This window comes from Natator depressus, chromosome 9, assembly GCF_965152275.1.
Source record: "Natator depressus isolate rNatDep1 chromosome 9, rNatDep2.hap1, whole genome shotgun sequence".
In the NCBI taxonomy this organism is placed as follows: domain Eukaryota; kingdom Metazoa; phylum Chordata; order Testudines; family Cheloniidae; genus Natator; species Natator depressus.
This window is the reverse complement of record NC_134242.1, coordinates 55,659,022-55,675,624: the sequence shown is the minus strand read 5'-3', so window position 1 is coordinate 55,675,624 and position 16,603 is coordinate 55,659,022. Positions and strand designations below refer to the sequence as shown.

At 43.6% G+C, this 16,603-nt stretch overlaps 1 protein-coding gene across 4 annotated transcripts in view; it reads right to left on the bottom strand.

Annotated features, from left to right (window-relative positions):
• ILKAP (ILK associated serine/threonine phosphatase) overlaps positions 1-16,018 on the bottom strand; it is a 55,330-nt gene extending 39,312 nt beyond the window's left edge. For 2 of the 4 annotated variants that reach the window (XM_074964246.1, XM_074964247.1), the window contains exons 1-4: positions 15,387-15,672; positions 6,485-6,547; positions 1,423-1,488; positions 920-976 (exon numbers count right to left, since the gene is read on the bottom strand). In XM_074964246.1, the coding sequence (XP_074820347.1) occupies positions 920-976; positions 1,423-1,488; positions 6,485-6,547; positions 15,387-15,657 (457 nt within the window). In that variant the 5' untranslated portion in view covers positions 15,658-15,672. Of the gene's footprint in view, positions 1-919; positions 977-1,422; positions 1,489-6,484; positions 6,548-11,345; positions 11,389-15,386; positions 15,673-15,859 lie in introns of those variants that run through there. The other 2 variants (XM_074964248.1, XM_074964249.1) reach the window with 2 other exon arrangements.
• Positions 16,019-16,603: the final 585 nt, after the last annotated feature.

Below are 16,603 nucleotides of genomic sequence, written 5' to 3'. Positions count from 1 at the left end.
GCTCATGGAATGAATCTCCTCCTAGTCCCTAAGGACTATCTGTCTACACGATGAAAATTTGGCAAATCTGGCAGTCTTGCTTTAAGAGGAATCCACAACTGTAACAGCAGTAGGCAGTTTTGGCCAAGATCAAGTCACAGTGGCAAGGCTGTACGAAGCTTGTGCAGTGCTTAACTGCGGCATGTATAACTATAGCCAGTGCTCTCTAAAGTGAGCAGTGTAAAGTATAAAGTACAACAGTGGCTCTCAACCTTTCCAGACTACTGTACCCCCTTCAGGAGTCTGATTTGTCTTCTGTACCCCCAAGTTTCACCTCACTTAAAAAGTGCTTGCTTACAAAATCAGACACAAAAATACCAAAAAAAAAAGTGTCACAGCACACTAGTACTGAAACATTGCTCATTTTCCCTCACATTTTTACTATATAATTATCAACTAAATCAACTGGAATATAAATATTGTACTTACATTTCAGTGTATGAACAAGTCATTGTCTGTATGAAATTTTAGTTTGCGCCGACTTTGCTAGCGCTTTTTATGTAGCCTGTTGTAAAACTAGGCAAATATCTAGAGGAGTTGATGTACCTCCTGGAAGACCTCTGCACACCCCTGGTTGAGAACTACTGTATTATAAAACCCATTATCTGCAGTCTTTCGAGGACATCAGAGATGTTATGGAGTCAGCTAGAAAGGAACTTGTGCACTTGTTTCTGCAGATAGATCCACATTTGATTAACTTAGATTTTTAGTTACATGAATATGACACCACTACCAGTACAAGTGCCCAAATACTCACCAAGATACAGGCAAGATTGTTGGAACAAACAAAATGAATCACAATCCCAGTATAAGCTATGCTGACAAATTCCATGAGGAAAGACATGTATGGAGCCTCATGAAGGCTGTTACAGTCCCTTACCTGAGTCCCCACTGCTGGCTGGTGGGAGATCATCAAAGAGCAAAGGTCCTCCTGTCCCTGAAACACAAGAAAGCAGTCAACAACATGTAAATTGAGTGCCTCCACCCCATGAGCAGAATTCTGATTATGTCCCACAGATGTGTGAAGGCTACAAAATGCCAGCTTACTCAGACCAGATCAGTTTAAATGCATACCTCTCCAGGATAGAAACAATTAGCAGCACACAATGGGAGGACCTAGGCCTTATGCTGATGTTTTTAATATGCCCCATGTTAACATTTCAAAAAATATGAAAGATCCATATTAAGATAGCAATTTATATTAGTTGAAGAAATGAGTGAGGAGGAAGAAGATGGACACTCAAACATGTAGATATTCTGAAAGATTTTATCCTATACTTATGTATAATTAAAAAAGGTTTAGATAAAATTTCAGCGTGAGAAGAGATGCTGATGCAAACAGAAGCTAGGCAGATGCCGACAACACGATTAGAGTCCTCTTACCTGAGTCTGCACTGCTGACCGGTGGAAGATCATCAAAAAGCAAAGGCCCTGTCTGTGCTTCTTTCCCTAAAACACAGAGCAGAGTCAGAACACACTTGAAAAGTTATTCACAGGAAGAAAAGGAATGCCCCATTATTCTAGAACAATCCTTGCCCCAAATGACCCTCTCCACCCAAACTATAGACCACTACTGCACAAGACAGAAACTGCCACTTTCCTGGAAATAGTCAGAACTCATTTCTAGCTAAAGCACTTCTGATTTACAAGAGTTAAAATGACTCCTTTAGAAACCTTGGCTATTGTAGGAAATAAAGGGGCAGAAATTCTTTTAGGTTATTTCAGATAACACTGCTAAGTATTTACATGAAGACCAAAGGCCTTTAGCAGAGGACACACACAAGCGGCAAATGGAAGAAATCTGGATCATTAACACTGATGTTCTAAGCACTTTGAATTCCCCACAGGAACTGCAGTACACCTCAGTTCTTCTACCATTCTGCTCTCTTCCTTTTCTACTAACCAGGGCTTTTTCTTCTGAACCACATCCATCTACCCTGCTGAGCCCTTGGCTTTCAGTTCACAGCAAATACCTAGTAGATGTTCATGTCCTTACAACCATCTGATGTCACGTACGATTAAGAGCTGGGACATCATGATTATTCACAGTATTTGTTGCATCCGATGAAGTGAGCTGTAGCTCACGAAAGCTTATGCTCAAATAAATTGGTTAGTCTCTAAGGTGCCACAAATACTCCTTTTCTATTCACAGTATGTTACTTGGAGAAAGGAATGCTATCAAACAAATACTGCAACGCTGACTGTGATGGTGCACTCCATATGACGTTATGAAAATATACTAATGAGAGTGAATATAATATAACTGGAATATGCTTCATGCAAAAGGTCTCTTGTAAGGTACCATTACAAAGCTTATAAACTACTGTGTGTGTGTTCATCCTATTTGTATAAACGTATTATTCTTGTATCTGAAACTAGAAATATGAAATATAACTCTGAGGTCCTATTGTAATTATGCAAAGTGTGGGCCATTAATGGTGGCTTTGAATCTTGATGGCTCCCATTAACCAGGGCAATTGGTTGTAAATGGCTCTGTTTACTTGTAAGTCTCCCTGTATGCTGGCAAGTGGGTAATGAAGTCTTACAGTGATGTGATCATGTCACCTGAACTGAAATCCATCTTTAACCCGGTGCTTTTCCATTTAAAAGGAGGGGTGGGAACCCAGAAAGGGACAAAGGATTCCCGTCTTGTGCAAAAGATATATAAGGAGGTGGAACAGAACAACGGGGGCTGCAGTCATGAGAAATCCCCTAGCTACCACCTGAGCTGGAACAAGGACTGTACTGGGGAAAGGACTGGGCCCAGCCTAGGAAGGTGTCCAGTCTGTGAAAAAAGCTTATTGAAATATCTGAGGGTGAGATTTTAATCTATATTCAGTTTTCTTACTGTATTAGGCTTAGACTTGCATGTTTTATTTTATTTTGCTTGGTAATTTACTTTGTTCTGTCTGTTATTACTTGGAACCACTTAAATCCTTTTTGTATTTAATAAAATCACTTTTTACTTATTAACCCAGAGTAAGTATTAATAACTGGGGGAGCAAACAGCTGTGCATCTCTCTCTCTCTATCAGTATTATAGAGGGCGAACACTTTATGAGTTTACCCTGTATAGACTTTATACAGGGTAAAACAGATTTATTTGGGGTTTGGACCCTATTGGGAGCTGGGTATCTGAGTGCTGGAGACAGAAGCACTTCATAAGCTGTTTTCAGTTAAGCCTGCAGCTTGTAAGGGTACATGGCTCAGACTTGGATCTGTGTTTGCAACAGGCAAGCGTGTCTGGCTCAAACAAGGCAAGGTACTGAAGTCCCAAGCTGGCAGGGAAAATGGGCTCAGAGGTAGTCTAGGCACAACAGGTGGCAGTCCCAAAGGGGTTTCTGTGATCCAACCCGTCACACTGACTATTTTAAAAAACTCCAGCGAGTACCTTTTAAATAACAGGTTCTGGTTATTTTTTTTAAAAGTTCAAAAGTTTTTCTGCTCCTCTTTTGGTGTTTGAAGATATTTTCAGCTACATAAATAGAGCTATATGGGGGGGACAGCAAAGCTGACTACACAAAGTGCTGTCAAAAGCACAAAACAAAACTAAAAATAGAGAAAAAAATCTTTTAACTTCACCCAGTTACAATAATCCTAGTTTTTACCTACTGTAGTTACAAGTAACAAACAACTCTTTAGGCAGAAACGGGATTTTTCAAGTTGGAGATATTTCCTTTAACATGTTCAGCCTGAATGGATTATTGGTTAACTTCAAAACAAACAGAAAGGGGGTTTCTTGTAGAGATATTTCTTTTTATCTATGCAAGTATGGTATGGAGTTGAAAGAATTATTATAGTGTCTAAGGCCCACTCCTGCAAAGCTTACACATGCTTAACTTTAAGGAATGTGACTAGTCTGATTGACTTTATGGGACTACTCATGAGGTGTAATGTTAGTGAGGTTTAAGTCTTCGCAGAATTGGGGCCTAATTAAGTTGGAGGGTGGAAAAACATTAAAACAATATATATTTGAACTGGAAATGAACTTCAGCGAATTGTTTGAAGTAGGTCAGACCTCAGGCTATATTTCTGTGCAGATTTCCCACAAACAGTCATTTTAACAGGGAAGAAAAAAATATATAGCTAAAAAGGGGAGTCTTTTCTTCTTACTGTTGAACTAACAAAACCATGACCAATACAGCTTATCTGGGCTCCCTCTTATTCCTGAGGGAATTCTGCACCAAAAAGTAACAATTCTGCAAAATTCTCCATATTTTGTCAAAACAATATAATCATGCCAGTTACAATTATTTTCGTAATTTCAAAATATCTGTCAGCAAGTATGGGGGATGGATAGCTCAGTGGTTTGAACATTGGCCTGCTAAACCGAGGGTTGTGAGTTCAATCCTTGAGGGGGCCATTTAGGGATCTGGGGCAAAAATTGGGGATTGGTCCTGCTTTGAGTAGGGCGTTGGACTAGATGTCCTCCTGAGGTCCCTTCCAACCCTGATATTCTATGATTCTATGAATACAGACAAAAAGATTCTGGTAATTTTTTTGTCATATTCCTTACAAGGTATATTAATAGAGAATTTTGTGTAATTCATTTAAAATTACAATACAGAACTGTATTTCCTGCACCTGTCAGAAGCAGCGCACAGGCATGGAGGAGGCAGGGGTAATGGAAGAGCCGAGGGAGAGGGAAGGAGCCTAGGAGTGAATCTGGAGGGTGTTGGGTGTGAGGTTTCTCTTTTTTTGGGGGGGGGGGGGGGGGGGAAGAGAGGAGGGATTGTTAGGGTGTTGGAAATCCTCCCCCATGCAGACCCTGGCTGACCCTCCCATTCAGTCAGGCACATCTGCCCCTGCACCCCTCATCCCCCTGGGTTTCTGCAGCCCCCCTCCCGCATCCCCAGGCTCAATGCTGTCACCCTACTAGCCCATGCTCCAGTCTGTTATCCCCCTCTCCACTAGCCATACTGAACCCCAGTCTGTGACCCTGCCAGCACCCTTGTGTGTCCCACTCTGTCCTAACCTGGCTCCGCAGGCAGGGTGCTGTGATAAACTCTACTCCTGGGGGAATTCTGCAGCATTGGACATAGAATTTTGTATTTTCCCGCATAAAATACATTTTGCCTAAGAAATGCTGCACTTGTGCGCCTTTTGCCCACCAGAGGCCGCTGTGGCACTAGAACAGCTAGCACGAACACAGCTGGCTGTTCTGGCACCACAGCAGACTCTGGTGGGCAAAAGGCAGAATGGCAGGACTCCTTAGGCAAAATGTGTTTTGTGTATTCCCACATAAAAACAATGCGAGACAGATGAATTCTGCATGTCCGCACATGCACAGAATTCCCCCAGGAGTATCCCTCTGGCGACTTATCAGAACACCTGAAATGCATATGCACTTAATGAAGCAGTTGGCCTTGAGCTCAAATCCTGTCTGGGATATGTTTACATCAGAAAGACCTAATTTAAACATTTATTTTTCTTGACAAAATACACACCCAGTAAAGTGGATTTAATGACTTCTAGTAAATCACCAATATATTTCACAAGGGTGCACAATACAAAACCATACTGATAATTATATGAATAAGTTATTAAAATAGTTCTGAACTCCTATAAAAAGTGGTATCAAAACTAATATTTGCAATAAAGATGGAAAAAAGGACTAAGGGTTGAACTCTGCTACCCTTTATGCACATAAAATCAGTAGGACTGTATGTATAATCAAGTATGCTCAACATGAGTAAGATGGGCAGAATCTGGCCCTACAGAGCACCAAGTTAATAAAAAGAAAAGGAGGACTTGGGGCACCTTAGAGACTAACAAATTTATTTGAGCATAAGCTTTCATGAGCTACAGCTCACTTCATCGGATGCATTTAGTGGAAAATACAGTGGGGAGATTTATACACATAGAGAACATGAAACAATGGGTGTTACCATACACACAGTAACCAGAGTGATCACTTAAGGTGAGCTATTACCAGCAGGAGGGAGGGCGGGGGGAGGAGGTGGGCCATTTCCAGCAGTTGGCAAGAACATCTGAGGAACAGTGGGGGGTGGGTGGGTGGAATAAACAAGGGGAAATAGTTTTACTTTGTGTAATCACTACAAAAGGGGAATGCACAAAATCCAAAAGGACTAGAAAGAAACAAAGAATAGAAAAGAATTGAACAGCTTAAGTAATGGAAGTAGAGGGAGACAAAAAGATTATCTTGGAAACAAGTATCTGGGAAAAAACCTGACAAAAATCATTCCTCCTCCTCCCCACAAAAGTGTCTTTATTCTCTATCCTCTCTTGCAGAAGATGAAATAGTGTGCTCATTTAAAACATTTCCCAGCCTCTTAGCTAAAAATGCAAATCCCTAGCCATGAAGACTGATTTAGTGACCAGTCTAACTGAAAAACAGGTTTTAGACAAACCATTGTAGAAAAAGTGGGGAAGCATTTGTAAGCAGGAAAAGGTCAGGCATGTGGGAGAAGGTTATATTCCCTTACCTGAGCTGCTGGATGGTGGGAGATCATCAAAAAGCAAAGATCCTCCTTTTAGTGCTTCGGTCCCTGAAACCCATCAGAAAACAGTAACAATATGATTAGAGTACCCAGGCTGGTCACGAATGGGTGATTCACACACAGAATGGAATTGTGAACCCCTCTGTCTATGACAACCGTAGTTTATAAATGCACTGCTCCAGGATATAACAGCTGTTACTGCAAAGAGATCTCAGGTATTTCAGTCTGAAAGCTTAATCTATTTAGTTTATCAAAGAGAAGGTTCAGAGGCAACTTATCACAGCCTACAAGTACATGCACAAGGGATTTCTGATAGGAGTCAGCTCCCTAATTTAGCAGAAAAAGGCAAAAGAAGATCCAGTGATTGAAAGATGATGCTAGACAAGTCAAACTAGAAATAAGGCACATTTTAAAGTGAGGATAATTAGCCATTGGCACAATCTACCTAGGAATGTGGTGGATTGCTGTCTTTAAGCTAAGACTAGATATCTTTCTAAAAGATAAAAGAAAAAAGAAAAGGAGTATGCTATGCATCCGATGAAGTGAGCTGTAGCTCACGAAAGCTCATGCTCAAATAAACTGGTTAGTCTCTAAGGTGCCACACGTACTCCTTTTCTTTTTACGAATACAGACTAACACGGCTGTTACTCTGAAACCTTTCTAAAAGATGTTATAGCTGAAGCAGGAGTTATGGGCATCATGTAGAAATTAGGTGAGGTGGTGATCTGGCCTGTGTTATGCAGGTCAGGCTAGATACCTTAGATTTAAAGGCCAAGTAGGACCATTCTAGGTTATCCAACACTATGGTATATTAGTGCCCGATAAAAAAAAAGCCTAGGACTTACATGCATATTTTCCATACATTTAAACATTTAGCATCCCTTTTACCAACCCAAACATCCACAATTTGAAGAGAATCAAAACAGATGACATTCTGAGGACATTATTATGCCCAAAATTCCAAACGGACATTAATTCTAATAGAATAATGCTAACATGGGGTGGGCAAACCACGGCCCGCAGGCTGCATCCAGCCCATTGGACCTTTTAATCTGGCCCTTGAGCTCCTACTGCAGGGCGGGGTTGGGAGCTTTCCCTGCTCCGGTGCTCCAGCCAGGGAGCTTGCCTTGCTCAGCTCTGCGCAGCTCCCGGAAACAAGGGCAGCCAGGGGGCTTTGCACAGCGCCCCTGCCCCAAGTGCAGGCTCTGTAGCTCCCATTGGCCGAGAACCACAGCCACTGCACAGTGCCTGCGGACAGGGCAGCATGCAGAGCAGTGTGGCCTCACCTCCATGTGAGAGGTGGAGGGGAGACGGGCCGCTGTTTCCAGGAGCTGCTTCAGGTAAGCGCCACCTGGATCCTGAGCGCACCCATGCACCCCAACCTCCTGCCCCAGCCCTGATTGCCCTCCAAACCCTTTGATCCCAGCCTGGAGCACCCTCCTCCACCCCAAACCCCTCATCCCCAGCCAGGGTGGATTTGATTTAAATCACTAGTCAGGAAAACTCTATTTAATCATGGATTTCTACATAAAAAGTGCATTTTTGTTGGTTGTTATAAAGTTAATACATATTCTTCACAACTCAGATACATGTAGGATTCATTTTTAGAAGGTACACTATACATTTTTAAAGTGATTTAATTTGAAAAGTTTTTCAAATTAGTTTTACAGCTATATCAGAAAATGAATGATTGTTTGATTATTTCATTTACCAAAAGGTAACTGAAGCAGATATTTATGAAGTCATTGGGAGGTAAATCATCATTAATATTTGGAGGAGTTTCTTGCCATGCTGTATTAGGAGGAGAACATCACCAGACAGACATTTAAATTGTTTTATTTAACTAAAACAACATTATGTATTCTGGATTTTTTTCCCCTTCAACAGCAAACATAATATTTTAACAAAACAAGCATATGCATTTTTGAATTTAAACATGCACTTTTTAAAAATCATGTTGGGTTTTTGTTAAACTTGTTTTTAAACTAAAATAGTTAATGAAATATATTTAAAAAAATTAAATCGACTATGTCAGCCAGCTCAACATGAGAAACTTAAAATATTGGCTTCTGCAGCTAACTCAGTCATCTTCACCTTCATTTTCTTGTTTGTTCACAATCTGGAAGAGAACAAAACAAAACAAAAAAAAAAAAAAAAAAAAAAAAAAGCTTTCCTGCTTTTTCAGGTCCCAAATGACTTCTCAATTTGGAATGAATTAGTCCAAAGGAAGAAAATATTCTTTCTACACTGGTAGAAGAAGCTACTGCTGTTAAAAGTGAGACCACCACTTCAACAGTCTCTGAATCCAAGTGCTTCAGTGACTTCCACGAGTTCTCTGGTATGACTTCTTTAAAACATCATCAGTAAATATATATTTCTTGAATGGTTCACCCTTAGCTCTGAAGTTTATTATAGTTGGCATTATGGAGGGATGATTGCTGGATGTCCATGTCATAGCTAACTCCTCTTCTTCAGCAGTTAAATGTTTGACCCTGGTACCGAGTATTGAGAATATTTGCAAGAAAATGAGCTGGAGACAGAGAGTTAAATTACAAGCTTTAAAAAAAGAATGAATGGGACAAGAACGGTCATTGCATATTTCCCTTTTTAAGATCTCATTCACTTCCTTCCAAATGTCAACAGCGTCAGCAATAAAACAGCGATTTCCCTGTATTTTGTTCAAGGCTACAGAAATCAGCTTCAGGGTACTCAGCAGGTGTTCAACATTTCTCTTAAGCCCAATGTTGAGAACTTTGGCTGTGACAGTGCCATCTATTTTTTCACGATTTTATTCACAAACTGTCATCAGATTAGGCCAGTGCTTGATACAGCGCTCAAAACAGTCCACTACTGAGGTCCATAGCACGTCTTGTGGGAGAGTTAGCTTGGTTCCTCCCACTTTTTTTAGAGCAACTGCTGCAAAGTGGTGTTACAGAAGTATTTTGCAATTTCAACAACATTAGCCTTTATTTCTGGAACATTGAAGTCTTTGGCTAGTCATTTGGCTAGTGCATCAAATGAGCACTGCAACCGTATGTTGTTAGCTGGGGACTCTTCAAAATAATTTCTTCTCATCTTGGATACATTTGCAGCATTTTCTGTGACCAAGCTGCATACTAGACATTTGAATTGTTTTTTCCACAGTTTGTTATAGCTTTTACTGCTACTTCTTGTAAGTATTCTGCTGTATCAACTGTTTCTGTAAGGAAGACATTTCCCTTCTTCTGTTGTCACACAAGCACATAGAACAGGATCATTGTGGACAATGCTCCACCCATCAAGACTCAGGTTAACAATTTCACCCTCTAGACCTTTTGCACACTGCTTAATTTCTCTTTCATACACTTTATCCAGCAATTTTCCTGCAACATCTGCTCTGTTGGGTGGACTGTTAATGACTGAACCATGTTAATGAAGTGTAGGTTCTCAATCATATGGAAAGGAGAGTTTGTTGCATAAACAAACCGGGCAATTTTTTCATCAATTACCTCTTTTTGTAATCTGCTGGTTCTTATCACAAACTTATCTATGGTTTCAAGTATCAGAGGGGTAGCCGTGTTAGTCCGGATCTGTAAAAGCGGCAAAGAGTCCTGTGGCACCTTATAGGCTAACAGAATTATTGGAGCATAAGCGTTCGTGGGTGAATACCCACTTCGTCAGAGGCATGTAGTAGAAATGTCCAGAGGCAGGTATAAATATGCAAGCAAGAATCAGGCTACAGATAACGAGGTTAGTTCAATCAGGGAGGATGAGGCCCTCTTCTAGCAGTTGAGATGTGAACACCAAGGAAGGAGAAACTGCTTTTTTAGTTGGCTAGTCATTCATGGTCTTTGTTTAATCCTGAGCTGATGGTGTCAAATTTGCAAATGAACTGAAGCTCAGCAGTTTCTCTTTGAAGTCTGGTCCTGAAGTTCTTTTGCTGCAGGACGGCTACCTTTAAATCTGCTATTGTGTGTCCAGGGAGGTTGAAGTGTTCTTCTACAAGTTTTTGCATATTGCCATTCCTAATATCTGATTTGTATCCATTTATCCTTTTACGTAGGGACTGTCCAGTTTGGCTGATGTACATAGCAGAGGGGCATTGTTGGCACGTGATGGCGTATATTACATTGGTGGACGTGCAGTGAATGAACCGATGATGGTGTGGCTGATCTGGTTAGGTCCTGTGATGGTGTCGCTGGTGTAAATATGTGGACAGAGTTGGTATTGAGGTTTGTTGCATGGATTGGTTCCTGAGTTAGAGTTACTATGGTGCGGTGTGTAGTTGCTGGTGAGAATATGCTTCAGGTTGGCGGGTTGTCTGTGGGCGAGGACTGGCCTGCCTCCCAAGGCCTGTGAAAGTGCGGGATCGTTGTCCAGGATGGGTTGTTATCTATGGTTGTTTCTGGCTGATAGAGATTTTTTTTTTCCCCTTTCTGCTACAGGTGATACATGGCTACGTGACATACATGATGTACCTGAAACGTTATTATTGGCAGATAACTCTGAAACTATAGAAAATGATGGTGATCTTGAAGGTGGATAGTCTTCAGAATCCTGTATGTTGAGGATGGATTCTTCTAAACAAAATAAGTCAATGCAGTTATTTAATTATTATTACCACCATACTACTCATTTAGTATTACTCATTGCATTCACTGACACTCAGTACTACTTTAAAGGTGAAACTGTAAAAGGAAGATCTGCCTATTTCAGCTTTTATTTTTTTATCACAACTGCATCTAAAATGTTAGTACCATAGAGTAACAACTACATTTTTTGCTCAAACATGAAAATTCAAGAATAGTCCAGAAGGAAGAGAGGCAGTCCTTAAGAAAGAAGTATGAAATAAAAAAAGTTGACCAACCTGAAGATCCTGCATGTTCAGACATGTTCCTTTCATCATCTTCAATGCAGCTTCCTCCTGAGAAGGAACACTTCTCATGATGTTGTTTCATCTGGGCAACCAGGCCTTTGCATTTCATTCTGCAAACATGCCTGTCTTACCCACAGGTAGAAGAACTTCATTAAAATATTCCCAAACTGGGTCTCTTTTACGGCTTGTTGCCATTACAGGTTTTCCCTTCTGTGAGAGAATGGTTTGGTAGTTCTCAAATAGATGAAGGCTACGCTCAGAAAGACCTCAAGACTTCTGGAATATGCTGCTCAAACAGTTTCATGTTTGTTTCTACTGCCTGTCCCTCCCTTCTCACATTTATCTCTAGACGACTTCTCCTTGTCCAGATCTATTCCACCCTCAATGATCTTCTATTCACTGAACTTTTTGAAACTTTGCACTTTTAGAGGGAGATAAGGGATTGACTCTGGGTACACAAATTTGCAGAGGGACAATAGGGTTGAAGTCTGTTATTTCTCACCCCTATATATTATTTATTTATTTAAAAAACATTTTTGCTGTTAACAAGCATGTTATCTCTGGAGACACAAATCCAGAGTTTGAGAACTGCAAAACTAAGCATCTCTGATGGTATCTTCTAGACTGAGCACTCAGTCCCATTGGGTAGCTAGAAAGATTAACCTAAATAATCTATACAGAAGCCCCTGGAACCCCATAAGATTGGGTCCCTAATCCATGAACTATTGGAACTCATTTACAAAAATGTGTCTTAAACGTTACATGAATATATTGTCTCATACTATAGAATGAGAATATATAATCCCTATTCCATGATATGATATCTTTGACCTACAATGTATCTTAATTAAAACTATCTTTAGATAGGTTTTTTCCCTCAAAAAGCATTTTATCAGAAAAATCTGATTTAAATAAAAAAATCCAATTGATTTTTATCCATCCTGAACCCAGCCCCACCTGAGTCTGCACCCCAAGCTAGAGCCTCACCCCCCCATGCACCCCAATCCCCTGCCCCAACCAAGAGCCCCCTCCTGCCCTCAAAACCCCTCCATCCCAGTCAGGAGCACCCTCCTGCACCCCAAACCCATCATCTCTAGCCCCACCTCAGAGTCTGCACCCCCAGCCAGAACCCTCACCTCCCCGTGCACCCAATCCCCTGCCCCACCCGGCCCACCATACAATTTCCATACCGAGAGGTGGCCCTCAGGCCAAAAAGTTTGCCCACCCTTGTGCTAACAGCACTATCAAATATTCGTGGAGAAACCCAAGAGTTGGTCTATATTCACAGCTCTGTAGTTATGAACACTTTGGATCTTTTGGGGAAAGATTCTGGGAAGCTAACTGAGGGCATGAAAAATGTACCCGATACCTACTAGCCCAAAGACTAAGGCGATGTCTACACTACAAAGTTGTCAACCTATGGTACATCGACATACAGCCACTGCTGTATTTAAACTGCTGTTGCATGTCCACACTATGCAACTTGTGTCCACAGTAGCAGCTCTTGCATCGATACAGAGATCAGTGCACCATGACTTACTATCCCATGTCTGTTAGTGTCAAGGTTCCTCCCCCACTCTGAACTCTAGGGTACAGATGTGGGGACCTGCATGAAAACCTCCTAAGCTTACTTTCACCAGCTTAGGTTAAAACTTCCCCAAGGTACAAATTAATTTTATCCTTTGTCCCTGGATCTCCACTGCCACCACCAAACTCTAACTGGGTTTACTGGGAAACATAGTTTGGACACGTCTTTCCCCCCGCAAATCCTCCCAGCCCTTGCACCCCACTTCCTGCGAAAGGTTTGGTAAAAAGCCTCACCAATTTGCATAGGTGACCACAGACCCAAACCCTTGGATCTGAGAACAATGAAAAAGCATTCAGTTTTCTTACAAGAAGACTTTTAATAGAAGTAAAGAAATCCCCTTTGTAAAATCAGGATGGTAGATACCTTACAGGGTAATTAGATTCAAAACATAGAGAATCCCTCTAGGCAAAACCTTAACTTACAAAAAAGACACACAGACAGGAATAGTCATTCTATTCAGCACAGTTCCTTTCTCAGCCATTTAAAGAAATCATAATCTAACACATACCTAGCTAGATTACTTACTAAAAGTTCTAAGACTCCATTCCTGTTCTATCCCCGGCAAAAGCAGCATACAGACAGACATAGACCCTTTGTTTCTCTCCCTCCTCCCAGCTTTTGAAAGTATCTTGTCTCCTCATTGGTCATTTTGGTCAGGTGCCAGCGAGGTTACCTTTAGCTTCTTAACCCTTTACAGGTGAGAGGATTTTTCCCTGGCCAGGAGGGATTTTAAAGGGGTTTACCCTTCCCTTTATATTTATGACAGTTAGTATATAAGGTGCTACAGGAATCTCTGCCACTTTTACAGATCCAGACTAACACGGCTACCCCTCTGATGCTATCCCACTGGGCAACTGACCAAAGGGTGTTTGGGGTTTGTAATGCCTCACGGGAGCAGGTTTAGCATCACATACTACAGGTTTCTCAATCTCATCATTCCATGGGCATCCTATTAGGTTTCCAGCTGCTTTTCAACCGCTCTGGTAACCTGCAAGCCAGCCATCTGTGTCAGAAAGCATGGATCCTGCACTGTTCTTCAGTATTTTAGCTGTGCATTATGAAGACATAAGAGGAGCTCAACAGGGATGCTATTCACCACCATCCTAACCCTAGCCTCCTCCTTGTAGGAGCAGCATATCTGTGGCTCCACACCTCTCCCTTACCTTCTACTATGCCAGCCGCAGCTCTTCAGATTTTTACACACACAGCTGCATGTCCCTGTCATAGCCCTTCTACTCCCTGCCCTGAGCAAGTTCTTGCAGCTGGAGTGCAGTTGTGCCTACACAGCTTCCTCTCCCCACAGACCCAGGAAATCAACCACCTCCCATGGACTCCACACAGGAACATGTTTGCTGCATGGAGCCAGCATGCTATATGAGGTCTCCATACTGAACAAATTCAAAACTTTCCAGGGCTTTAATAGGGGAGGGATGTTCACCTGTGTACTTGGCTGCATAGCAGTGGAGTTAAAAATGGTATCCAGAGTGCATAGGATGGGCAATGTAGGATACCTCCTGGAGCACACTTAGTGTAAACACTGCATTGCTTAGGTTGCACCCGACACTGAGCAGCTCTAAGTTGCCCTACACTGTATGCCTTTCATCAAGGTGGTTTTATTATATTGGAGTAACACAAAAGTTAAAATGGCAGGAGGAGCACTGCAGTGTGTACACCTTCATAACTAGGTCAATGTAAGCTGCCTTATGTCGACAAAACTATGTAGTATAGACATGGCCTAAGTCTACTAACCGGAGTGAAAAATACCTGCATTGCCTCACCCTCCAAAGCCCCATACCCTTCAATTTAAAGGGAGTGAATAACAGCTGCAATATATTGTCAAGCAACTTTCTCTTTATTTTTTTAATGCAACTACACCTCTCTTTTTTGTTCTACCTTCTTTCATGGGAAAGAAAGAGGAGAAATTACATTCAATCATGCTGTGTCTCTTCCCTGAGTTTTCTTCAATGACCCTATCCACCTCTCTCTAGCCTGCATTCCACTCACTCCCTGCCTTATATTTCTGCCTCTTCTCTCCTTTCTCCCCCTCAAATCTAGATGGACGCTATACAGTATGACAGGTTTCAGAGTAACAGCCATGTTAGTCTGTATTCGCAAAAAGAAAAGGAGTACTTGTGGCACCTTAGAGACTAACCAATTTATTTGAGCATAAGCTTTCGTGAGCACAGCTCACTCACCAAAGCTTATGCTCAAATAAATTGGTTAGTCTCTAAGGTGCCACAAGTACTCCTTTTCTTTTTGCTATACAGTATGTCTCTTCTCTCACTTTGCCCCTCCTCAGCCCCCTCTCCTTGCGCACACAGCGCAGTGGAGTTTTACCCGACACCAAACAGCCCTGGGCTGATCCCCCAGGCGAAGCCAAGCCCTGGACCACTCTCCCAGAGATGGAGGACGAGACTCAACCCTGGGAGCGCTATCAGTCGCACCTGGCGGAGCTGGGCTCTGCACCCGCCCTTGGGTGGCGTGCGCGGGGGCCAGGCTGCAGCTGTCCCCTGGCTGGAGCCCACAGGTACGCTTCGCCCGCCTTTCACAGCGAGCAGGGGCTGCAGAGGCCGCGGGTCTCAGGCCGCCCACCCCTCGCCCATGGCTGCCCGCCGCAAGAGCAAAAACAACCAGTCCCTTGGTCCGACCCGAGGAGCCCGCCGCGGCCTCCCGCAGCACCAAGACTGAGCGTGGCGCAGGAGGACCCGGGCACATAAGGCCAGCAGTACGAGCCAGGAAGCGTCACCCCGTGCGGCCGAGCCGGGGCAGGCCCGCATGCTTCACCTCACGCCGCAACCGGGCGCGGGAGGGCGGTGGTTGCTAAGGCTGGCCCCGCCCAGAGGGGCGCAGGGCCCGCTGGGAGATCTCGGCCCCGGCCACGACCCCCTGCGGCGGGAAGAGGTGCGGTCACGCTCACCTGCTGCCGAGGGATCCGGATCCGGCTCCGGTTCCGGTAAGTCCCCGAACAAATCCATCCAGCCCGGCCCGAGACTCCAGAGCCGCTTCCTAGTTCCTGCTCCTGCTAAGGCCCGTTCCACCCTCCCTCAATCAGCCCGCGGGGCGGGACCAGAACCCCTCGCCTACCAATCACCCCGAGGGGCGGGACCAGAGCCCTCTCGCCTACCAATCACCCCGAGGGGTGGGACCAGAGCCGCCTCCTGTCAATCACCTGGCGGGGGCAGGGGCCTGGGGCCGTTGCTAGCGGCTAGTTTTTTTGAAGCAGGTCCTAAGGCCTCTCTCAGCTGCCAATCACCTGATGGGAAATGCGGGTCCCCAGGCCAGGCCACTGTGCTGTGGCTATCGCGGGGCGAGCAGGGCCTGCAGGTCTGGTCTTCGCCTGAGGTCAGGCTCTGGCAGGCTGGCGCCCCATGGCTGGCAGGGGGTTCTGGGGCAGGGCAGGTGTGTTACCCAGGTGCAATGGCCCTGGTGTGCTTGCGCCCCCCAGTGCCAAGCCCACCATCGCTCCAGGCAGCGCTGCCCTAAGGAGCAGTCTTTTACCTACATGCTGTGGGGCTCGGCCTGTGCCGCCTGCATGCTTGCATTGTGAGCATCAAAAGCACGATTTGGCCTAGCCACTTGGCGCTAGGTGGGAAGAACCCAGCTCAAAGCCCAAGTCGGGGGGCAGTTAGAAATCTATGGAGCCATGTTAGGGCTGTCCAGG